At 36.8% G+C, this 25,398-nt stretch overlaps 3 protein-coding genes across 4 annotated transcripts; 1 reads left to right on the plus strand and 2 right to left on the minus strand.

Annotated features, from left to right (window-relative positions):
- Positions 1 to 1,052: 1,052 nt before the first annotated feature.
- Positions 1,053 to 10,629, minus strand: LOC139150024 (ubiquinol-cytochrome-c reductase complex assembly factor 3-like). Its single transcript, XM_070722165.1, has 2 exons — positions 10,463 to 10,629; positions 1,053 to 2,362 (listed from the first exon to the last, which is right to left on the minus strand). Exons 1-2 carry the CDS (start codon positions 10,565 to 10,567, stop codon positions 2,240 to 2,242), a joined length of 228 nt encoding a protein of 75 aa, XP_070578266.1. The 5' UTR covers positions 10,568 to 10,629; the 3' UTR covers positions 1,053 to 2,239.
- Positions 10,630 to 13,008: 2,379 nt separating this feature from the next.
- LOC139150030 (protein CEBPZOS-like) lies at positions 13,009 to 16,426 on the minus strand. 2 transcript variants are annotated; one of them, XM_070722177.1, is made up of 5 exons: positions 16,291 to 16,415; positions 15,995 to 16,146; positions 15,321 to 15,458; positions 14,473 to 14,517; positions 13,009 to 13,404 (listed from the first exon to the last, which is right to left on the minus strand). In XM_070722177.1, exons 3-5 carry the CDS (start codon positions 15,436 to 15,438, stop codon positions 13,322 to 13,324), a joined length of 246 nt encoding a protein of 81 aa, XP_070578278.1. In that variant the 5' UTR covers positions 15,439 to 15,458; positions 15,995 to 16,146; positions 16,291 to 16,415; the 3' UTR covers positions 13,009 to 13,321. The 2 variants fall into 2 exon arrangements, with proteins under 2 accessions (XP_070578278.1, XP_070578277.1); XM_070722176.1 differs by lacking the exon at positions 15,995 to 16,146 and having other exon boundaries at positions 16,291 to 16,426.
- Positions 16,427 to 16,526: 100 nt separating this feature from the next.
- LOC139150026 (zinc transporter 6-like) lies at positions 16,527 to 24,144 on the plus strand. Its single transcript, XM_070722169.1, is given in 11 exon segments — positions 16,527 to 16,778; positions 18,199 to 18,338; positions 18,659 to 18,743; positions 19,632 to 19,740; positions 20,512 to 20,592; positions 21,095 to 21,194; positions 21,196 to 21,275; positions 21,769 to 21,888; positions 22,241 to 22,391; positions 22,928 to 23,041; positions 23,474 to 24,144. Coding segments are annotated over 11 exon segments (1,677 nt in total). The 5' UTR covers positions 16,527 to 16,558; the 3' UTR covers positions 23,951 to 24,144.
- The last annotated feature ends 1,254 nt before the right edge of the window (positions 24,145 to 25,398 follow it).

Below are 25,398 nucleotides of genomic sequence, written 5' to 3' on the forward strand. Positions count from 1 at the left end.
ACATTTTGTCAATGATGAAGATTGCATCTGTAAAAATATACTTCATGACAATTCATCAAGAATTTCCTCTTTATGAGGGACATTCCTAAAATTGTTACTGGATATTTGGGAAACTTTATGAAATATGACAAATACTTTGGAATAATAATTTTGTGTTTGCAATAAGGAGAGGTAGCTTATATAAAAGGATCACATGCTATAGTAATAATTTGTGATGGCGACAGTCTTGAGAAGGTTTACAATTTACCATAGCCCTGTAATAGGTATCAACTGTCAGCGCCTTTAAGGACAATGTAAATCCTTGTAAGGTGGCTTAGTGTCTGCTTACATTGCCCAGTTGAACTGGAAAACGATACCTCAAAAGTCAGATGGCACAGGTAAAAATTTCACTGCTATCAAAAATCCCCTTATTATAAGACTCTTGCCTGTGATCGTATTTCCAAAAATTCACACGTGTTACAACAGTCTCTGAAATACTTCACAACACTCACAGAATGGTGTACCACACTGGAAGGTAGATTGAGGATGTACATGCAAACATGCCTGTGAGAGAATATCAAAGTATATATAAATATAATGCTTAACCTACAGTGGTATGAAATACAAGAAGAGATTAAACACATCTGATTCGCATCTGACTATTGCATAAACCTTTTCATATCATGTTGTATCATCTTGTCGCAAAACTGACACTTTTCAATTTTTTTCCCCACAAAATCCTCCCTCCTCTGCGTCATGATGTGGGCATTTATCCAACAACTGGATTACTGTTACCTAGAGCTCTAATATCAGAGATTTTGGTTTCAGGTTGTTCTGAAACAGTACCAGGAAGATTAATTTGATGGAATCATCTCAGTGAGCTAGCTGTTCAGTATGGTCGACAAGTTTTCTCATGCTAGCCATGCTCAGGTTGTGTGTGAATGGTAATCAATAGGTGTATTCACATACTAATCAGTATCTGCCCATCAAGGACATATGGTATACGAACATGGCGACCTTTTTCACACTTCCATAACACACAAATAAAACTCTTAAATATCATACAGCCAACGTTGTTTGAGAAACCTGTCTTTATCGGTACAGATGTCCTGAAAGAAATCACAGGGTCACTAATTACAACTCATTATTCTATAATGTAGATTATTGAAAATTAGATACCATACAAATTTGATATTCGTTGAATCATTTAGACACAGTGAACAGTTGAAGATTTCATAAGATCATTTCTCAGAGATATTTAAACCAATCTCCTAAAAAAGGTCAATGTTACAGACAGCATGTACAGAGAATCAAATGCAGATTCATTTTCCATTCTTTTCTGAGACGTTTTCCCAGAATCTGAATCCAAATTTTATGTGATTTTGCAGATATGATTGCACACACAGTGTCTGTACAATCTGTTTCTTCCATCAAAAGAGTGCAGCAATTCTTCATTGACAAAAAAGCCATCATTGCACAGATCTGATCCACCGCAGATAACAGTCGAGCTACATGCCTTAGATCTGTCGTGTTCAAAATTAATGCATCTCTGTGCATGAACGAGAGCCATAAATACTGGTGTTTGTGTGTCTCAGTAGGAAGCAGAGAGGTGCTGTTTCCATGGAAACTGTAGTCATCCCAGGTCTTTTGTGACTTAATGTTTCAAAACTGGCTTTCACCACTGTCATAATGTTGCAACACGACAGATACGTACAATCAAGACTCCTCCGGCACGATTTGTCATCTCTACTGCATACAGTTGCCATGGTTTTGGTAATTTCTCAGAAACTGGACCAAAATTAACATTATCACTGAATCCGTGTTTCTTTTTTACCTACTTTCAGAAAGTGCACTAATTCTCTCTTCCTACAGCAGGCCTGATTTGAATTATCAATATTTCCCAGAGTGGCCTGCTTCTACTCAAAGTCTTTTATAAACAATGTCATTGAAAATATCCCCAATATTTTGTCATCCTGAATCGTTTAATAGCAGCAGCAATACTTCAAGCTTCAACTTTGCCATTTAATCGAGTGAAGACTGGATATTATTAAAGCATGAAATGACGCATCTTTGGCCTGGTGTAACAGATGACAATGTCACAATATTTGCACTCATGATTAATGTCACTATTTCTGTTCCACACCGTGTATATGGTTGTGATGGCACTTGGCCAACAAAAGTCACACCCAGTTTATAAAAAACTTGTAAATATTGAAGCAAACCACCGATAACAGCCTAAATAAAAATTTTTCACAATCAATCACTTTCTCTTCGTTAGCCACACCGGGTCCGGGGAGTCTGCAGCTTCCTTGAGTTTGTTCAGTAAAAGTTGCTGTCTTGATTTGGACTCGTCCATTCTGCCGGCATTGTGTTCCGGTAATTTCTGCTCAGGGAATGGGAATAAGAAAAAAAAAGAAAGGAATAAAAAATTGATGTTATTGCTCGACACTCACACAAAAGGCTTATTGCCTAAATTAAATCTGTGCCACCATGCATGAAAGGAATGCTGTTTGCTAAATTATAGAGACTTTGTACAGTTAAGAGTGACACATTGCGACATTTACAGCTGTGTTAAAGTGTCACAAATCACCAGCCAGGCAGTGCTACTGTGCTTTACAATTTCATCATCACGCTTTAATGGCACATTTCAAAGTCATAGGCTTTCAAGCTGTAATGGAGACGGCGCTGTAATTCAAAGTTTTGCTTTCATTATTCACAGATCTGATTTCATACTGATTCCTATTGATGACTATCACTGATAAAGTTCTGCCAGCTACAGTATCACAACTGCGAGGCGGTTCTATGGTAGTTTGAGGCAAGGGTACGTGCCATCTTTACCATGGAAAAGGTATTGGACTTGGCAGCTTGTTTGGATATTTCTGACTCACTTTTGACCATGTTAGCATCAGGAAAAACAGCTACACGTAAAATTTGACCAATTTCTAAACAAATCGGCTAAATTACTACCAAGTACATTACAGACCCATTCGAGTGGAACACACCTATAAACAGATCATCTATAGGAACACATAACATTCCTATCCTCCTCCCACCTGTGTCACAGAATACTGGCATTGCGTGATAGGCTGTGATAATATCTACACTCTATTTATTATATTATCAGTAATTCAATCTGTGTTCTCAATATGTAATGATTACAGTTTGAAGAAATGGGAACAAAACTGATAAACATAAAATGCTTGCTGCATGCACACTAGATATATAGGTTTGACAATCATATTCAAGATGGTCCAATGGATTAAAATAATAGAAGTGTCTATACATATATATATATACATATAAATCTATCTATCTATCTATCTATCTATCTATCTATATATATATATATACATGTATATATATATATATATATATATATATATATATATATATATATATATATATATATATATATATATATATATATATATGCATTTAACAAAAAAATATACGCACACTAGGAAACATGGTTTAAAAAGATTAAAATATTGATGTAAAGACTGAATTAAATATCGGTCGCTTTTTGAAAGTGAAAATCGTGTTTTTCCATCATTTTCGTCTGCGCCAAGTGGAAAAATGTAGGACAAAGCTCATAATTTATAATTTGCAAATCTATTGCAACAGCCGGAAGGTGTTGGTGAAATGCAAAGGAAGGGAGGACAAAAGGCGGTTATTCACAGCGAATGAACTGGCCTATTTACACAATTTGACGAATTAGCTGGAAAGAAAGGCAGTGACACTGAATTCACGTGGCATGAATTGCCGACAAGAAAGCGACAAAAGCCTTCGCCAATAGTCTGTGCATCCTGTACTCCAAAGCTGAGCCAGAAATAAACCAACATTTTTAGTGCGCTCCTCGTTTCCATAAAAAAGTGGAAGAATGCGCCGATAAAAGCCATTGAGGAACGCTGTGTTGTCCCACTTGTAATCCGTTATTAAAGAACCTGTATCTTTCAACTCTAGGGTTGATTGCGCTTTTGGCTATGCAAGCTGGCAACTTGAAGACGGCTATGTCAAAGCAAAGCAAAAAAAAGAGTCTACATTTTACGTTTCATTAATAAGACGCCACTCCTCGCATTATTGAAGCCTTTCAGAGTTCTTTCCCATTGGTATATAGTTGTCACATCTAATGGACATAGCTCTGTATTGAAGATTTCCTCTTTTGATTTGTCGGGATTACTCACTGATTTTTTTCCCCTTTTCCAGCGTGGCGGCGAGAGCCAGTGTGTCTGCTTTTCTGATTAACAGGGAACCATTGAGGTTTGTCAGAAGTTGCTCTAGGTCTGGATTCGCATCCAAAATTACGAAATGAGGAATCTGTCATTTAGTTGCCCTTTTACTGCATGTCACCATTGCACTTCAAACATTTATGATTTAGAAACACAATGATGCTCTCAAATATGAATACATCTCCATTTTTGTGTTGTTCTTTCACATCCACTAACTCTGCATAGGTTCATTTTCCTTAGTTAGTCTGTCCGTCAAGCAACATGCAAGTATCACCATTGGAGTTAACAGACATGTAGTATGTACATGTACAACTCTACATCTGATTTTCTCAGGAGTGGCAGCGAAATTCAGAAATACCTCAGGCTGCTGTAAGAAAGGTTTTAGTAATTTGGACAAATTGTCGATTAATTCATGACCATTTTGTGCAAAATTAACGACATTTGAATTTCTACGACTCTAAGGATGCGGCGTCTCTTGAAACTAAGCACTGGCTTGATATAGAGCGTTTAAAAGGTAAGAACTGCCATAAAGATAAAACATCAGCGAAAGTTACAGTTTGTCATGGCAACCTCAAGATCTAATGCCGGTGATCATGCTGTTTGATGAGTCCTAAATGTGTTAACTTGAGACAGTGTTAACGTTTCTGAAATATAGAAAGTGCAAAATTTATTATCTGTGAACCCTAATCTGTACTATGAATCACACTGCAAAGCACCATGGGATAAGCTCCTGCCCTCCTTTTGGCAAAGCAGAATAGTCCTACATAAACTTTCACAACTTTTCCAGCACAGAGGGCGCCAGACAAGCACATGTAGACAGTCTCCAGCCCATCCAGTGACTCAGTGAAAGCTTATTTATTTTCATGCATAATTCTATTTTTTTCAAATTCCTCGAATTGCCTGCTTTGAACAACAAATATATTTATTTAACTCGTTTAAAAAACCTCACACCTTCATTTCTTCTGAAACACTGATCAATTTCACCGCTGATGACTTCTATAATTCTTTCATCGAGATTACACAAATTCTGTCTAGTTATCAAACATACATGATGAAAGCTACACCTTTCATGATTCTAATAATACCTGTGATGAGCAACAAGAGGAAAGCTTCTGGCCAGACACTACAGACACTTCTAATGTTGCACACTTTTACAAACACATTGCGACGGGTATCTAGACTTACACATACATGATTTTAAAATATCGTGAATATATCAGGATCATGTTTCACTTGATATTTTTTGCTGAAAATTTCCTTCAGGATTTAGCGTGTTCTTCATACCTGACAAAATCAAATCAAATCACTCTGGATAGACAGCTAGCTTGCAAAGCCTCTACTTCCAACTCAAATCACCAAATTTGGCCTCCCTCTAACTACGACTGATGCACGTGCAGATAAATGAGTGCCGCAGCCATCAAAACGTTGTTCTTTGTGCGTTTGACTTTGTCATACATGTACGAATTAATCCAGCCCGAGAGAGCTAAATTTCTTCTCATTAAAACTTCAACACATTAAGCCTTCACGCAATCATTTATTGATGCTATTAGACAAAAATCGGTGGAGTCAGACAGATTAACTGGATTGGTTGTCAGGGGGTAAAAATCAAACCCTAGGGAGAAATCTCATTACTATTGTGGAAATCTCTCTCGCAGTTTCTCAACTTTTTGAAAAAAACAGATGGACAAAGTGAGTATACACACCGAAATAGATTTCTTTGTTGATGACAATTCTGTATTCACTGTGGATCATAACAATATTACAGTGCTATTCCAAAATGCGACTGCAACACGCTACACGCTACATGAACACACAGAAATTAGCGCACTATTTGCATTTTCCTATAGCGGGGGGAGAGAGAGGGGTCTTATTCTGCTTCAGTTGTCATGTCTGTACTGGGAGACAGGTACCCTCCTGAGTGTTGAAGAGACTGAATGCACGGTGGTTGTTAAGTTGGTGAATACTGATGAACTGATGAGTGTACTGTAGATTTTTTGAGAACTTCTACAGTAACTTTCCCCTGTCAAAGACACCTCCTTGAACTCTTTAAAATCTTCAGCTGCTGTCACCGATCTTTCCCAGTGACATGGTCATAGAATTCTACTTTAACGCATACAATTTTTTCCGAAAAGTTTAAATGAATTATTAATTTTTTTCATTAACACGATTAATAATACCATGAGACTACTTTTTTCATTTCTGATATATATCAATTTAGTTAACTTGACCAGTGATCATGTTATTGGATTTCAGTATATCATCTCTGCTATGACCTTTAACCTTGACAGGGTGTGTCTGAGGTGTCTGTGCAACATTTATTTTATTGGTGTTATTTGAAATTCTATGGATTATCACTAGACTTGGTGTGATTGTGTAAAATAAAGTCATTTCAGCAAGTTATAAAGCATTAATGTTACTTTTTGTGAGAAGTGCTCAGACTTAGATGACCCAAATACAATCCTACGCCATCTTTACCGTGTTGTATAAAGTATGACTTCTGCCCCTGTGTGGGGTGAACACTCTGTGTAGTGCATTTGTGCATGTGTGGAGTGAACACAATTGGCAGTAAGTTTCTCCCGGAATGACCGCGATAACTCCACTTCATCGCAGTAAGTACAGGCAGTCCCAATTAACTACAGCGCATTCACTAAACATATTTTTTATTCACAGACTTGTACAAAGTCTACATTATCTCATAATATACCGGTAACATGAATTTGGTAGATTGTGGAAGATTTGATAAATCAGAGATAGCAGTCTTCTAACGAGATCATCTCTTAATTGTACCTTAAACTCAATCAAATGAAATTTACAGAATTCAACTCATTCTCTAAATGACAGCTGTGGGGTTGTGAGGATCTGCACAAATGATGCTCAGGGTTCTCCACAGGGAGATTTTTAGGGGTTGGCCACCCCTCTTGTGTTTTGGAGCAATCTATTCATATGTCAATAACTGTACAAAAGAATACATTTTTAAAAAATATGCAAATTATTCATAATTATGTAAATTGGTCGTCCTCTGTTTTTCCAAGCTGTGGAGAACACTGGTACTGACATACACACTTGGTCTGTCCCAAATGCTCATTTGTATCCATTAAGAAGACACACATATACGGGATCATCTCTAAAAACAAGGATTTCTTCAAATTGAAAACAATTCTTTGATGTGTTGCCTTTTTTTGAGAGAGATTAACAGTCTACGGATAATTTCAAAATCGGAATGAAAATCAGTTGGATAAATTAAACAAATGCTTCAACACACACACTAGTCTTACTACTGGTATTTAATGTCGGCATCTGACTACGAATCAGAGTCATAATCACTGGTATTTTTTAGCTACAAAAATATCAAACACACTTGCAAGATGAGGAAGCTGATGACAGTTCAAGCCTTGTAACAGATCCACAAGTTTCAACATATTCAATGAAATGATCGATCAAGCTACAAGGACAGTCATTGCTTGGCATTGAATGAACCCTAGAGGGCATAAGTACATGTAAGACGTATTAGAGATTACTTCATTCCCTTGGGAAGGCAATTGGGTCGAAAGTTCACATCAAGATATTCCCGATCCATGCGTATCGCAACCGATTACACCATTATAGTAACACTGAAATAAGCATTACATTTAATGCTGTGAGACACCTGTGAAAGCAATATCATTTCAAACTTTTCCATTTTGTGACAACTGCTCCCATTTATGTTTTTATTATCTGTAACCATGCGGATGTCTTGCTATAAAGAAGCCATGAAAGACATGCAATTTGACAATTCAATTATCTACCTAGGGTAAACATCTGCCTGTCATGATTTTTACCTTTAAATTTTGAACAGGGGCAAAAGTCACGTTGAAAAAAAAGGAGCTAATAATGCGACTCTAATGGACTAAACGTTGCTTTGAATTTGTTTAAGTACTAATGTAATTTTTTACAACCATTTCTTACATTGGCTCTGACACGCGATAAAATGGTTTTCCGTAAAAGAGTTGATCAAAATTTGTGAGTTGGCGGACGAGGAACTGAACGAGAATGTTCTCCTCAAATTGATTGCAATTTTAATGGATGAAGAAATGATTTGGAGTATGGTTTTCAGTCTGCTTCCCTCTCAATTATTGTATGATTATTATCACAAAGCTGTTGTGTGTAGGCCATTACTGATAAACATCAAGTCTAGACACTATACTTTATATATCTCCATTTTACACACACATGTAGCTCTGGCAAAAAACAAAACTCACTTTCAAATTTTTACATGGTATGTACAATCTGCCGATGAAAGAAGTCCTATTGTGAACCCAAGGTGGCCAAGAAGAATGATGTCATTGATCTCCATCATGAAAGCACAAAAATTGAACCATTTACATGTAAAAGTTTATTGTAAATGGCCGGACTGTGTGCAAATCATGGAGCTGGTACATCATTAGTATTCATAATGACTAATCATGGTCCAATGACCTCTCAACTGAGGCTTGTGATTAGTTATAAATGCGCAATACAGCCACTATGCTCTACCACGTTGCTTTTGGAAGCTTACATTGATCACACATGTAGAAATATCGGCTGTCCGAAAACTAGTACATTTCTGTTGGGTAAATGTTAAGTCTTGTAAGTCGTTTATAAATTTCGTCGAATGTGATGTACAATGATTATGTGACAACAGACAATCATTTCAAAGATCTCTGTGACAAATTGTGACAATGAGTGTACTGTCACAGCTGGATGTGAAATCAATGTTTTCTACTTGTCTACAAAACCAAGCTATTTTATTTTAAAATTTGTATCACTCAGTTCTGTATTGGGTCAATGATAAACTGAAAGGCTGAAATAAACCTTCGTGAGTTTCTAGCTTTCAATAAACATGGAACAAAAATGTGAATCATATGGGTAAATTTCTCGCTAATTCTTTGAGCCAAGTCATCAAGAAAACATTTTAAAAATACAAGGACATTTCTACAAGGGATATTGCCAGTATTGGAAAAAAAATTTAAAATCTTTCCCTTATAGGGATACTTCTGTGTGTGTTTATGATAAATCCAGATCTCCAATGAGAGCTATCTATAGCCCGATCTGTAGTGACCAGTCATGGAAAGACTTTGGTGTAGGCCATGTACTCTATAAGAGGCAAGTAAAGTTCAGAGCTCGAAATTGACAGTAGTCCCTGGTCTTAGAACTACCAAACCTTGCCTTGGAACTATTGATTTCTGGAAATGGTTGTCAAATGGGACTAAACTTTATTCACATGTGCCATAGAATGAAATACCAGTGTACAGCTGAATGGGGTGTGTTGGCTCCAAGCTGATGTGCAGATTTTTGGAAACAGCAGTTGAATATAGTTTCTAAACCTTGTGAAATTTGTACAATAACAGTAATTTACTCATGCAAAAATCTTTTATCATTTTCAGCATGATAGAACAGAGGGGGATATTGGAGGATATAGACTGAGTATTACTGTATCTTTCAGTCTTGTGTTTAATTGTGTTGCACAGTTTGATTACTTTTATAAAGTATGCTTTCACGTAGCGTCAGTATTATTGTGTTGCCTGGCTGACTGGATGAAAATTAAGCAAGATGTGAATTGATTTTTGACTCTAACAGAGTATGATATTCTTTTTTATCAGATTGGTAGAATTAGTAATCATATAATTTAAAATCAACAATACCTGGTTAAATGTGGACTGCCAGATGTCTTCATGAGACAACAAATTTTTGGAAATGGTTGTCCACTTAGACTACCACATATTTTGAGTTTTGTAAGTTTCAGTTGTACTAGGAAGATGCAGTGAAAGTTATTTATTACCAAGGTGTATTACTCTTTCTAAAAGTACACACACACGAAAAAAAACCCGTATCGAACGACTTGATACCAAAAACTGCACTTTTTCCGACAACAGAAAGTCCAATAACTGAAATTCAAGACGGACGTTGAAGGCGCCCTTCATAATGTTCATGCCATCCTATGTGAACACTGAGTGCATGTATATGGTGCAAGATTCATTTCAGTCAACGATTATCGATATTTGACGAGTCACAAGGGTCGACATTCACTATGAAATGATGTAAAGTCTGTGAATGCACACAAAATGTCCAAATATCGTTAGCGTGACCAATTACGAATCACCCACGCACAGTGATTACTGCACCGGGCAGAGCTCCTATTCCATTTGTTGACGATGTTGTATAAAAAATTGACATTATGTAACTCTAGGGTTGAGAAGAGAAAGCAAGGCGTACTATCTTGTACCATTATACAGCACCTTAATGAGTTCTTCTTCATTTGGAGATATAGCGTACATCAGCATACAACCACCAGCCACTAAGCCACCTATAATTGCAAGAGGAGCAATCCTTCTGGCAGCCATTCCGAACCTTATGAACACAAGCCTGACTGACGTTCTGTACCATTAGAGCGGCTTTTATCAAGGTTATAAGGCGCCCTCAAACTACAGAAACGAAAACGGAATCTCTTTGTTTTTAGAGGTATCACTTATATCATTCAGCACTGAACGAAGCGTTAATTTGTTCCAAGATATCTAGATGGTGCTTAAAATGTTTGACAACAAGCACAGGCGCTCCTTAGCTGGGTAGTCTGCTAAATAGATCGATTTTCTGCTCGATCTATCGATCCCGTAGTCGATATGCCCGCCACTGCAAGTGTGAGTATTTAGGTTGCAGTGGCGGGCATATCGACTACGGGATCGATAGATCGAGCCGAAAATCGATCTATTTAGCAGACTACCCATCTAAGGAGCGCCTGTGACAACAAGCCCGTTTTACAGCATTAAATACAAGGCAAGTGTTACAAACTAAAATTTATCTATTAGGGTGGTATGTGCCCCAAAATTGAAAGACAAACTTATGCTCAAACTTTTGTCAAGGAAACTTTCAACCATTCTCTTTCAAAATCATCAATTTACATGGGGGGGGGGGGGGGGGGATTCAGTGTGCAAATTTTGGTATTATGGTAACAAATAATCAAAAATTTCCCAACATTGGAATGGCTGTCGCGCCTGTGTTAACTATATGGGAAAAAATTAAATTTTCGATTTTCACAAAAAAGCTGGTGAAAACTTCATTCATTCCATAAGCATACCAGATATGAACTGAAAATGCTCACGTGTTTAATTATATCTTGCAGTTATGTGTGAATTTGAACCTTTGCCACATGTTTGCAACTTCATTGAAAGTATTATGATCAACGTAGTGAACAATATTCACCACATTAATTCTAAAAGGCCATGAAGTATACAAATATGTAATTAGCTGAAATTAAAATATTAAATTTCTCTGACTGCTGTCATTGTATCACCACTTTATATGGCAAGTGTTATTACTTTTGGCGCAGCCAAGTCCTTCAAACCATATATACCAAACTGTGAAAGCTCATTAGATATGCAAACTATAAATTTTTTGACATGAAAATGTGAAATGACTTTCAATACTGTTTTAACCTGGTATAATCATCAATGTACATAGCATGTTTTGCCAACTTTGATCAAGTAAATCAAAGTACATATCCGTAAGTAGAAAAGATCATTGAAAATGCAAATTAGGAATTGACTGAAGAAAAAAAATGCTTAATGACTTTCAATAATGTTGTATCATAGTATTGTTAATGTATATAGCAAGTTGTGTCAACTTTGGTCCAGTCAATGCAGATAAATATCCCTAATTAAGAAAGTTCATTAAATATGCAAATAAGGAATAGGCTGAAGTAAAAATGCTTACTGATTTTCGATAATGTTGCACCATAGAATCTTCAATATATGTAGCAAGTTTCATGAACTTTGGTCCAGTCAATTCAGATATATATCCCTATTTAGCAAAATTCATTGAATATGCAAATTAGGAATTGGCTGAAGTTAAAATGCTTAATGACTTTCAATAATATTGTATTATAGTGTCTTCAATGTAATAGCAAGTTTCATCAATTTTGATCAAGTCAATTCAGATATATATCCCTAATTAGCAAAGTTTATTGAATATGCAAATTAGGAATTGGTTGAAGTAAAAATGCTTAATGACTTTCAATAATATTGTATCATCGTAACTTCAATATATGTAGCAAGTTTCATCAACTTTGGTCCATTCAATTCAGATATATATCCCAAATTAGCAAAGTTCATTAAATATGCTAATAAGGAATTGGCTGAACGTAAAAATGCTTAATGACTTTCAATAATGTTTAATCACAGTATCTTCAATATACATACCAAGTTTGGTCAATTTTGATAAAGTCAAAGCAGGTATAAATCCCTAATTAGGAAAGTTCATTAACTATGCAAATTAGCAATTATCTTTCATGTCACCCCTAAATTGTTCCCACTGCTGATATATCTGGATGTGATCAACATTTGTAGCAAGTCTCATCAAATTATGTGCAGTCATTCTCAATGTATAGCCGTTCTTTCTAAAATCATTAATTATGCAAATGAGCAAAAAGTAAGCAAGCCACACCCACCGAAAACTAATCAGATCTTGCCATTTGCAAACTGAATCTATGTACTAAATTTGATTCGGATCTGAATTGCCGTTTTTGAGATATCGAGTGCACAGACAGATGGACAGACAGACAGACAGACAGACAGACATCGCTGCAACATATGCTCACGTGTGTGAACACGTGAGCAAAAAATGAGCTCACACAAGTGGTAACCTAAAATAGTATTGTAAAAGTTTGAGAGTCTTGTATAAACTGAAGAGAGTTAGAGTTGAATACATCAACTTTTATCATCACTCAACCAAGGTCATCACACTATAAAAGCGTGATCATTTTTCACTTAAAATTGACAATGACACAGTATACCTTACAGCACATGAATAATTGCAACATGCGTCACGCTTTTATTGTCTGTCTCAACATTTTCTACAGGTCATACAAAAAATTACTTTTAACATGTATGCTTACTGTGCTCTCTTAAAATCTTACTTCACGCATAAAATCACACAGTGTCAGCAAGTCACTCCAGAGAAGGGATGACCTCATCTCTGAAAGGTCAATCAGCCAATAACAGCACTTGATAGTGGTGCTGGTACTCAATGTCTCTTGTCAATTTCAAAGAGCATCCTACAGAATACAAGGACACTGTGCAAGGCAAATCAGGCAACCAATCAAATCACTTGTTAGTGATGCCCCATGTCTTGTAGTCATTTTCTCTGGCATCCTTGATCCCTCCCCACTCTGCTGATTTGTAAAACACTGCAACAGAAATGACAAAGAAAACAGTATTGAATTAAACTCCAGACCTGTGGTTGGAATCGGCATCACGCTCATTATTTATCATGAGCAAAAATTTTCTGAAGTAAATAGTGTGCAATGCAAATTTACTCTATCAACCTGCAGCCCAGAAAATGTTATTATTGATTACATTTTACATCCTCAAAAGTACATAAGTAAGCTCTTGATAATGGTTTGTTTTTCAAGATTTTTCTCTCATTTTGGCATTTTGTTTGATATAAAATAGTAGATTTGTGATTACAACACTATAAACTACTATTTGTAAATAAGTCTATGACTGGTGTTCACCACATCTTTTAAATCAAGCAAAAAGACCTGATTTGGCAGGTGCTGTTGCACTCAAACTACCTTATCTCTCCTATTTTATTGATATCAATCTATCTGTTTGATCAAACACAAAGTAATGGTCAAAAATGTTTACTGAATTCTGAACAAAATCATTATTTCAATAGTCAAACAGAAGTTCACAATTTTTTCTTGTAGTTCAAGTGCAGAATTTTGAATACACTACAAAATTAGTAACACTAATAGTCCCTCTCTCATGATGGAGGGACTGTATGGCACATGGAAATGGCTTATTGAATGAGTCTCAGTGCTTTTGTCTCATACTAGGAGGGCAAACTGCATTATACTGAAATGCATTGTGGGTAAAAAGTCAACTTTCCACCACAGCAAGAGTTTGAGATAGTGATCTGATAAGTATTGCACACATGTAATTGCTGTCACAACTGAAAGTTCTGTGTGTTTGTGAAACTAGCTAAATTTATTAATATTTTTATCTTTTTAGGCATTTCTGGCATCAAATTCCTGTATAATTTAAAACTCTACATCTGATTCTGTGATCTTTGCGTTTTACATGTAGAAATCAGCCACATTGAAAATACGGTCAACCGCTTGAGACTTTTAAGACTCACTTAGGTGGGAAAATTGTATTTAATGAAGAAAATTTCAGCTGTATGCAAATATTGTTGACTGTATAATTTTTTCGCCTGTTCATATTTGAAATAATCTGTTGATATTGATACTCACATTCCAATACTGAAGGCCACTTTTTATGCATCATGTGTCTGTAATCTGCAACACGATAAAAAGGACACAAATATTCATTTATGATCGGAATAGGTTTGGAAAATTATGCATATTTTTGTCGGGTAATCATTATCTCTTTTTAAGACATATAAAGTAATCTTGCTGTGGAGTTAATGCTATTTACTGTACTTGGTTTACCGCCGCACAAATCTATGATGCAAGATTACAGAAGTGGTATAGTGATGATGTCATACCTGCCATAGACAAAGCATAGTAGCATGGCAGCACTAACTGCAATGAATTGTGAGTGCCACTTCTTGCAGGTTGCCTTCTTGTGCACTTTATTTCGGCAACGTCTGTATGTCTGGGGGATTTTAAATGTTACTTCCAGGGAGCAAATTATTTAAGAAGCATTATATGTGTAGAGAAAGGTATTGTTCCCATACATAAAATACTGATAAATTCACATTTGCAGCATTTCAAAGACTTCCAGATTGGCTGATTAGCATATATTTGACTGTTGAATCACAGACTGTTGTCTTCTAAGACCAATATTGGTAAAATTCCTGAAATGCAAACCAGTAAATGATTGTGACGCACAATTGATGAAATTCTGAAAAAAGAGCAGTTATGTACATTTCCATACTGTTTAAATCATGATAGATATCCCCACAGGGATTGTAACACACGTCTATGGTGTAATTTACTGATTCCTGTGATTTAATTTAGTGTCTGAAGCATCTGAAGATTGAATCCGCAAGCACTTTAAACATCTCTTTTCAAGGGGCATGTTCCAATGAATTTGATAACTGTTTGTGCTAAAGGAAAATATTGTTCTGATGCTTTACCTTGGTCTGTGTTCATCCGATGAAATACATAATATGCTCCAAGGAAACATACACCCTCCGCAACAAGAAGAACTTTGAAACCCCTTTTCAGCCGATTTGGGTTGAAATCAATCACCATGACGAAAGATGTGTGGTCACCTAAAACAGGAATGGATCATTGTAAAGATGGCAAGACACTCACCAATGTACTATTACAGGTAAGTTGTCTAAAGTGCATGCCTTCATAACTTTGGTTAGAATTCAATGAATATTTCCAGTACTACATTTTTATACGGTGATAGCTACCGCTAATGGTATTCATCATTTTAATAAACTGATGACTCTGGAGGGATAAAATATGTTTATTACTTAGTCTTAACAAATATCTTGTACTGTGCATCACAGTGGTCACTAATGATAAATTACCATTAAACTGCACTTTGTCGACAATTCTACGCGTTATGAGCGTCTGTTCAATCAATCAATCAATCTTTATTATAATCAACTCACACTAGCAGAGAGTGTGGTATGGTACATTCCAAAATTGGACAAAGTACAAAACTGAACACTTTCGAGAGGACAACAAAGTATCCAAGTTGTACAATAAGCAAACTGTTTAACAGTGGGAAGGCAACTGGAGGGTCAGCACAAATCAGTGTTCTTCAAGAATATAGCAAGATCTTTGTGTATGTTACCCGAGGTCTGTTATCTCCGAGAGCCAACGCAAACCATACCGTTTCAAAGTACTAATAGCCATGGAGGTTTTACATCCCAGTAATGGCAGTACGGTATATGTACCGTATTCCATGGATATTCAGCAGTTCACTCTTGAAGTATTGGCATGGCACTGGAATGATAAAGACCATGGAGGTAGCAGAGAAGGAGTCACAACTCGGCGGAGATCAGAGGGACCATGAGTTTTTCTCTGCTACCTCCATGATAAGGCGAAAGTGGATGGAAATCCACTAAAAAGAGTGTCGCTATACATTACCTGGCAGACTTCATTAGCATCTGTGAGCAGAATACGGGTATTCTAATCCTTGAATATAAGTGGCCCACTTTATACTTGTAACCACAGACCGAGTTCAGTGTTTTAACCTGTCTGTCGCCCTCATCGAAAGGTTTTGACTTGGTCATACAGGAAGTGGCTTAGCCTATCGAGTACGTTAAATAAAGTCTGATTGGATATTGTTCGCTATTATCCTAGCCATCCACCAATTACAGTCAAGGTTATATGGACATACATGTAAAGGTACAATATGGCAGCCTCTGCGGTGCCTAATTCCACGTTGCAAGTGCATAATGACAGGTATTTTAGAGGAAAGCACACTAACCCCTCTGCCATGAATCCTACCACAGACCATCTATACAAATCGAGAAGCAGTAATGGAGGGAACAGAGTCGACAATGTTGCTGTTGATTTGATAGACGCGCCTGACAGTTCAATGGATATCATTCCAAACAAGGCGGTAACAGGAGGTAAGTCACTAAGTCCCCTTTTTTACCGGAAGATTACCACAAGAGAGATTCAAAATTAATGTAAACCATAAAAGCTGATTTTGATTAAAACACCGCTTTTGAATTAGTCATGGTAAAGCAACAATTAGTTGTCTCGGGGACACTGATAAACGCGATGTCGAAGTCTAAGAGACCGAAAGGTCACTGGCTTACATTCGTATCAGTTTCTCATGATCTCAGTTGTCACAGTCAGCTGGCTCCGCACACAGACGTACCATACTCTGGTGGTGAACTGACTGTCCCATTGTAGATTACATTCGTTTAAGTGTTCAGAAATTCCGCCGCACATATTATCACCTCGCCTAAATTATTAATTTGTAATCAAAGTTAAAGTTAATTCTTTGCACGAACATGTATAAGTAACCCCCCCCCCCCCCCCCGGCAGTGGGTTATATATACATCATATGTATGTATAAACAATGATTGGATGATCAGCAAATATTATTTGCCCAATGTTAGCTTCAGCAACAAAAGAAAAAATCTAAAGTAAAAGATAAAAATTTAAATTTTGTGTTCTGTGACAGGGAAAACTAGGAAAGAACAACTTTTTACGTGGTAGCATTGCAGGTTTCCAGCTGTATATGACAGTGTATTGCTTGTTATCTCTGATCTGCTTTCCAGAAAAATGTCACCCATATTGAAGTTTGAACGTCTTTGAAAGATAATCACAAAAAATCCTCAGCGGTGAAATTCTAAAATACAGTCAATAGAGAGTGCCTAAATGTAGAAGAGGGAGACGTGATAAAGTTTTGATTGTTTATTGAAATGTAGTCTTTACAGTCTCATACAGAAAGATCTGTCTGCATTATATTTTCTGTCCCTGTACATTCTTGAAAAGTAGAACTGCTGTACAAATTCCTATTGTGAACACAAAACATCAGAAATAGATTGCATGCATTCAGGATAAAAGACAACAGTGATTAGATATTGTCCATGCTGTGCCAATGAATGTACTGATTTGAAAAATATAACAAATTCTTGCCTAATTATAATTTTTGTCAAGTTTTACATCATTTAACACCTATTTTGGCATATGATGATACTGCCAAAATGTTACAAATTTAAAAGGACAAAGTCGGCCATTTTTCATGAATTTTGTTTGACACAAAATACTACTTATATCGTTTGACATGTTGATAGATATTGAATAAATGGGTGACCAAGCATATATTCAACCCCAGTTTTAGACAACTGAAACCATGGCGAAAATGAATTAATGGTCATGACCATTAATTCATTTTCGTTATGGTTTCACGTATCTTGTCTAAAAGCAAATTCATGAAAAATGGCCGACTTTGTCCCTTTAAAGTGCCAACCTGTGAAAAAGAATGTCTCTATTGTAGTGAATTTTGATAATTACAAACTATATTTTTTTTGTCAGATGTTAGGCAACATAGCGGTGTTGATGGTGTCATCCATAATCCAGAGTTTACTGGAACCATTCATCCTTTCTCCAAGACACACGCATCATTTCTTGGAAGACTCAAACATGAATTAAAAATTGTTTTACAAGAACGGCAGGTGAGCATATCACTTTTGACATCTTGTATGATTTTTGATGGCATGTACACGTAAATCATACATATATGAGTGAGTTTTGCTCAGTACTTAGGGATTTTACTTTTCACTAGTCCTTGTCCAGTAGAATTTGCACCCCTGATATGTTCTGTTGTAGAAACATTGTCAAACAAAGGTTCTATAATTAAATGGGCATATCTCACTTATGTGACATTCTATTTCAAGTAAATAAACATTATTTTGTTAGAACGATCACAACATTACATGTGTGAACACAGTACAAAACATACTGTCCATTCATCATTGTGTTCTCTTTTCAACAGGCAAGGAAAATAATATTTCTGCTGGTTGTAAATTTTCTAGTGTCCCTCGTCCTTTTAACATGGTGCCAGTCTACAAATAGCATGGGTAAGCCATTCAATCCACTCTGTACTGCCACATCTTTTGTCCCCAATTACACTATACTATATTAGTATTCCACACCTGTGTGTTTGCTATCGGTAAAGAGTGTATGTTTGTTCAGATATTATTTTCAAATGTAGATTTGTCGGTGTTTGTCATAACATGTGTAGTGGCCGGCTCTGAATAAGAGGATTACTATTATGACTTGAGTAGCACTCGTCAGAATAATATGAATTGAGAAATTTGTCATGTTTTGCAATGTTTTACAAATCCATGTTGATCCTGATATGTTGTAAAATTACGGGCTAGTGCGCAACATAAACTGCATCTAGCAAGTTTTTAGTTAATTAATTGTTTGAAACCCAAACAACCAATCAGGTAGAGGAAAAGTCCTAGTTTTGGACTCCCTAAGTTGTTGTGAATAATAACAACCAACCCAAATAGATATAATCTTCCGAGCCACAGTACATTGCCAGAAAAATCATCAGTTTAACTTTTGTGAATTTAATTGTTGTAAAAGTATCCCAAAATAAGATTCTCCAGTTTCTAATATTTATAATAGTCTTTAAATAATTATTAAAATTATTTTCTCCTATTTCATCAAAAGTGTGAAAAAGATACAATTACTTAAATTTGAAATTATCATATCTTGTCAGTGGTCAGAACTGTGCATCAAGCTTGTGCTATTGTGGTTGTTGTATGCCTGGGGTATTTTCCTAAGATATGTAGATATTCATGAGTATGTGCATAGTAAGATCGTGTTGAGTGGAATTAGACAATCATGAGCAATAAATGAAGTTGTGATCATATTTGTAACATTGATCTGAAATTAGTGATCTTGTAGAATATTGGTAGATTGTTTAGCTAATCCATTGCTTCTGTATTCTATTGCAGCACTTACAGCATACACCTACCTTACAATATTCGATATGTTTTCCCTCACAACCTGCTTGATCACAGTCTGGGCAACCAAACAGAAGCCAACACCTATGTTTACGTTTGGGTAAGTTCTGCCAACGTGCCTCACATTGAATTTTCAGGTGAACTAGATTTACCTCTGTCTCTGTAAACAACAGTCACCTGCTTGAAACCAGAATTGTATGCGATGAATTCCACGAATAGCACTGATCGCAAATGACGTCACTGTTTTCTCTCATTAATATGCATAAATAAATATTTGTCTGCATTTTCCGCATAAACGACGAAAATAAAAGCTGCTAGTGTTACAATGGCTACTAAAAGTCACACTAATTTGTTTGAATTTATGGCTCAGACTACAAGCTACAACAACTGCACATTCAACAATAAAATTTGTCAGAATTTTAGGCAGCATTGTCTGAAGTCGCACGCGTGCAGCTATATTTAGTAACAAACCTGAAATCGCGATCAATGCTATTATCATAACTTCCTGACTTACACTTTTCAATAGTTCTGATCGCAAATGACGTCACTATTCTCTCTCATTTATATGCATAAATAAACATTTGCCCGTACTTTCCGCATAAACGACGAATTTAAAAACATGCGAGTGTTAGAATGGCTATTTAGCGTCACACTTATTCATTTGAATTGATGACTGAGACTACAAGCTGCTACAACAGCCGCGCATACAATGACAAAATTTGTCGGAATTTCAGCATATTTGTCCGAAAGTCGCACGCGTGCAGCTATATTTAGTAACAAACCCGAAATTGCGATCAACACTATTAGACTAGGGGAACAGAGAATGGAATGATCACTGTTTAACACTGCATGCTTCTCTTTTCTCTTCCAGACATGAAAGGTTTGAAGTTCTGGCAGTGTTTTCATCAACAATACTTGCCCAGTTTGGAGCATTTTTTGTACTCAAAGAAAGGTAACAGTTTTCAGCAAATTTGTTGGAATTTTACTCAAAGCGCGCTCATGTCCCAGGCAGAAACCAATAACAGCCAAGGTCAACTCTTTATACACTTCTCACGTCTTTACTCCTTTACTTCATACTGTCTTCTAAATTTGCCTTAAAAGAAATAAACCAAGCCCGGTACACTTGGCAAAATATACATCTCACTGGTAATTGCATTCTCATTCTATGGATTAGAAAGTTGAAAAAAATAAAGAAAACAGTAATTCCGTCAGTATTTTACCCTTGAATTTTTGTTAACGTTGTTAAGGGAGTTGTAGATGGCATAATACTGCAAGAAATGAAAAAGTCAGGCAACTAGAAAGCTCAACGTGAACGTTGAACCCACTGCAAAAATATCATGAAAATTTTAAGACTAATAGAAGCCCTAGAGCAATTGATAGAGTGAATATGATATAATTCTACCTCTGCTATGTGATAACTCCTGCCTTCTAACCAATCTCTTGTTTTCTTTCAGTACTGAGAGGCTCATAGAGCAGCCTGACATTCACACAGGTCGACTGCTCCTCGGTGGCATTGTAGGCTTCTTCTTTCATCTTTTTATCACATATGCTGTCCACTAACAGAGCGTTTGAACACGTTATCTTGGCAGCGAGCTCCAGCTGGCTTCAAGAACACTTTGCTGACATGAGTAGGAGGTTAGTGTTGTCTCTTTGATGTGGGGAAGTTGTCGGTGACGTGGAAGGCACATGACTGATAACTGTACTGTATGCTTTTTATGCATCTTTGCAAATATCAAACTTTAGAGATGTGATTATGGCTGTGAAATTATCAGTGTCTGCTGAACTGAGAATCACAGCTATAAATGAAGTGTTTCCAACAACGTGAAAACACAAAGCATTGTTGTGTGGGTGGATATGTATATGTGTGTGTGTGTGTGTGTGTGTGTTTGTATGTGTGTGTGTGATTTTACATATATCAATTGGTCTGTCAGTCACAGATGTGGATTGGGGGATTTAGGACTGCTCATAGTGCAAACTTTACAACACAAGCATTGGTGAACTCACTGTATAAAACAGCCTTGAAGTTGCTGACGTTAGCTTGCTCATAAAATATCTGCTCAAGGAGACTTCTTGGAGTGCAGTCAACTTAATTTCATTCGTTCTGTACTGTCTTTTTTGTTCCATTCAGTATGTGCAGTGTAGTGCCTGGTTTAGACAAGTTACTGCTGCCAAGAGTCAATCCATTGGCATTGATTGGATTTGCAGGTGGATTGTCTGTCCTTGCAACTCATTTACTCATAGAAATAAAGTAAGTAGTGAATCAGTATCTCTCTCTCTCTCTCTCTCTCTCTCTCTCTCTCTCTCTCTCTCTACTGTGATTATGATTTATATTAGTACTCTGAACTGCTATGAAGAAGAATATTTGTGTCATTAGTTTGTTGTAGTAATATAGGATCGGCACATGTTATTATTTTTACATCTACATATGTCATACGTTGCATTACTTACACATTCTAGCCTGTGTCTTTTGATTGATAGTCTGGTTATATCAAATCCAAAGAGCTGTGTTTGTTGATCTATAGTCTGGTTAAATCAAATCAAAAGGGCAGTTTATCAGAATTGTCTCATGGATGATGGAATTAAATTCTCTTCTGTTTCAGTAATTACTACATAGCGGATACATTAGCAGCTGTGTCTCTAGCCTGTATGATATGTGGCACAATGTTTCCAATGAGTGCCTACACTGGCAAGATGCTGCTACAGACGACTCCAGCACACATTATTGGTCAGCTGGACAAGTGTCTCAGGGAGGTGAGTGTCTCCGTGTCCCATCACATCAACCCTTTCACCCCCATAACCAAGTGTATCAGCCCAACTCTATCTTTTCTATTGAAAGTGTGTGATGATATCAATCCATGGTGATAAAAGAGATTGACCATGTCTGTGATTCAACGTTCTGTCGTATTTTGTGATTTCTTAATTTCTCGATTACTGACTTTCTATAATCAAGAAAAATGAATTCTTGTATGTTGACCTTCATTTACAAGATGATTGCTGTTGCTAATAGCTTATTGTGTCTTTAGATCAGAAAGGGTTGGTCAGGTGTTTTCCTTTGTCCAACGATGAATAAAGTATATTGTAATCTGATGAGATTTTGTGATTTTGTTTGAAAAATCTATTATCTAGCTTGATAAAACTTGTGCCCAAGATGACTTTGTGAAAAGTTGGTTCTAAGTAGCGACAGCCTTTTCCAGTCAGAAAGACATCCTTCTTTGTTTCCATGGAGCTTATTTCATGAACTTGGGAAAACTTACCAAGTGATTTACTACCCCTTTGACATTGACCAGGCATCCACTTTGGATGGAGTACTTGAATTTAGGAATGAGCATTTCTGGACGATATCATTTGGAACTCTGGCAGGATCATTACATGTCAGGATACGAAGAGACGCCAATGAACAGGTGAGTAACAAGTTGTATGTATATTCGATCCAATAGTATGTGCTTGCGCAGTCAGCATTGGTGTGCGTATGTCACTCCCTCCATAAATATACAGCCTTTGTACGGAATGGCTCAGAAGCGTGGATATGTTTTCAAGTCAAATAGATGGCCCATCTCATACACATATAGGCAATCAAGTTGTCTGTCAAGGACAGTGTGAAAAAAATCGTTGAAGTCTTTCACTCACATTTAGTTCAAGTCCACATAGCTCTTTTGTGATAAACACATTCAAAGTCAAGATGTTATAAAGTCAGACCGGAGTGTTTTTATGACCTTTCACCGTCATAATTGTTAAGGCTGTCCCCTATCCATAATGTGTCTGAACCAAGTTTGGTCTTGTTGTGATATTTTGCAATAATGATTCCTTTAATATGCTTTTATGATGAATTACAGATGGTGCTGGCACACGTTACCAATAGATTATCAAATGTGGTCTCCAAGTTGACGATACAAGTATTCAAAGACGACTGGGCAAGACCAACCCCTTACTCATCATTTACAGGCTCCTCTATACCAACACCAAGCATACCGTCTTCAAAGTTCCCTTCAAGCTTAGCCACATCCAAGACCAACCCGACAACAGCCTTCAATGCATTTACACCTAGCTTCAGCCTGGCACAGCACGCCAACAGTATAGGATTGCCGCAGACGCCCAGCAGGGCAGCCAGCACGCCATTTGGAACCCCAAATAAAAATCTTAGTTTCCACACGGACATTGAACCCATAACTCACGGTGGACATCCCACAGGTGTCTTCAATAATCCACCGTCAGTCGCTGGGCTGCCGAGCGCTGGGGTCGGACAATTCAGACCAAATGCAATGTATACTGCACCACAGTACTCAACACACAATCCAAACACCAACAGATAGTGACACGCTTTCCGGTCTCTCTCCGCCTTTTTAGCTGGTAGTGCATCTTTGTAAATACTTCAGTACAAATCAATTGTGCTATTTATTGATCAAGAGAAATAATTTCACGTGATTATGGACAATGATACGACAGATCCTGACGGCTAGCACATTCTGGTATTATATTTATTTCAGAACCATGGTATCAATTGCATATTCAAATACTCATATATCTGCTATAAAGCCAATTTAGTTTTCAGCAAAATTCTATTTTAAATACAAAAGAAACCTTTTTAGTATGTGTTTACTTGACTGTATGTACCTGTCTGGTAAATTTATTTTGTATCTCTCTAACGAAGACGGTCATCACCGTTATAGCTGTCGTCAATTATGAGTTTGTTTCTGTGCTTTGCTTGAGAAATGTTGTATCATGTTACATGTAAGAGAGTTTCTGTGCACACTGACAGCTTCTTGCATCATCAGAGTGATGCAAAAATATGAATAAAGAAATGTATAATTAGTAAATTTCGAAACGGTATTTTTGTGTGCATGATATGGTATTAGAGTGCATTGCTAAGATTTAGGATGTCATAGGATGTGGCAGGGGTGAGCAAATCTGTCTTGATTGTGGTTCGGCATTCTAGACCACTAGCCTTGTGTACCCATCCATTCTTTATCATATCAGTGTAGTAGTATTTGCTGTTCTATAGGACCAGTGAAATGCCAAATTCCCTGGTATGTACAAAAAAGACAGTGATGGTTCCATACCTCAGTAACAGCCCTGATTGGGGCTCCAACATGGCAACGAGCATTTGAAGAAAAGGAACACTGACATATTCAAGGTTCTAGTAACTATCAAATCAATTCATTGAACCCCAGCAACCTTTATGGTTGTAATACAGTAACTATCAGCTCAGAGGACGGTTAATTCCCTATATCTACGTTTTGTGCATCTCTATTCTGTACACCAAAGTTTGTAATTGCCCAGCCATACTCAGATGTATAAAGCTATGTCACATAGTATGTGGCTAGGTATAACCAAGTGATTGTGAGTGATGGTGCAAAGTTTGAAGTAGGGTACTTATATACAGCAGACCAAGAAGGAAATGATGTGAAACTACATGACAAAATACTCTCTGATGAAAAATTTTGTCAGTGCAGCATCTCTGTCCATTTATGCAACATCTTTGTAATATTATCTCATTTTTAGTTCAAATTACTTCAGCCTTCTTTTATGTTCATTAAATTTGTGTCACCGAATAATTTAACAAGATTTGTCGGTTTACACTGTCATGCGGTGTGAGTTTGCAAGAGCTACTCGATAATACTACACATCTGTATTTCAACAAAGCAGATGTTCTTGGGTAACTATCCAGCACTATAGCTGAATTCCAATGGACACTGGTGTGTAGAATACAGATGCATGCAGATGCACCCACTGTATATCATCATCAGTCACAGCTCTGACT

This window comes from Ptychodera flava, chromosome 14 (genome assembly GCF_041260155.1).
Source record: "Ptychodera flava strain L36383 chromosome 14, AS_Pfla_20210202, whole genome shotgun sequence".
NCBI classification, from domain to species: domain Eukaryota; kingdom Metazoa; phylum Hemichordata; class Enteropneusta; family Ptychoderidae; genus Ptychodera; species Ptychodera flava.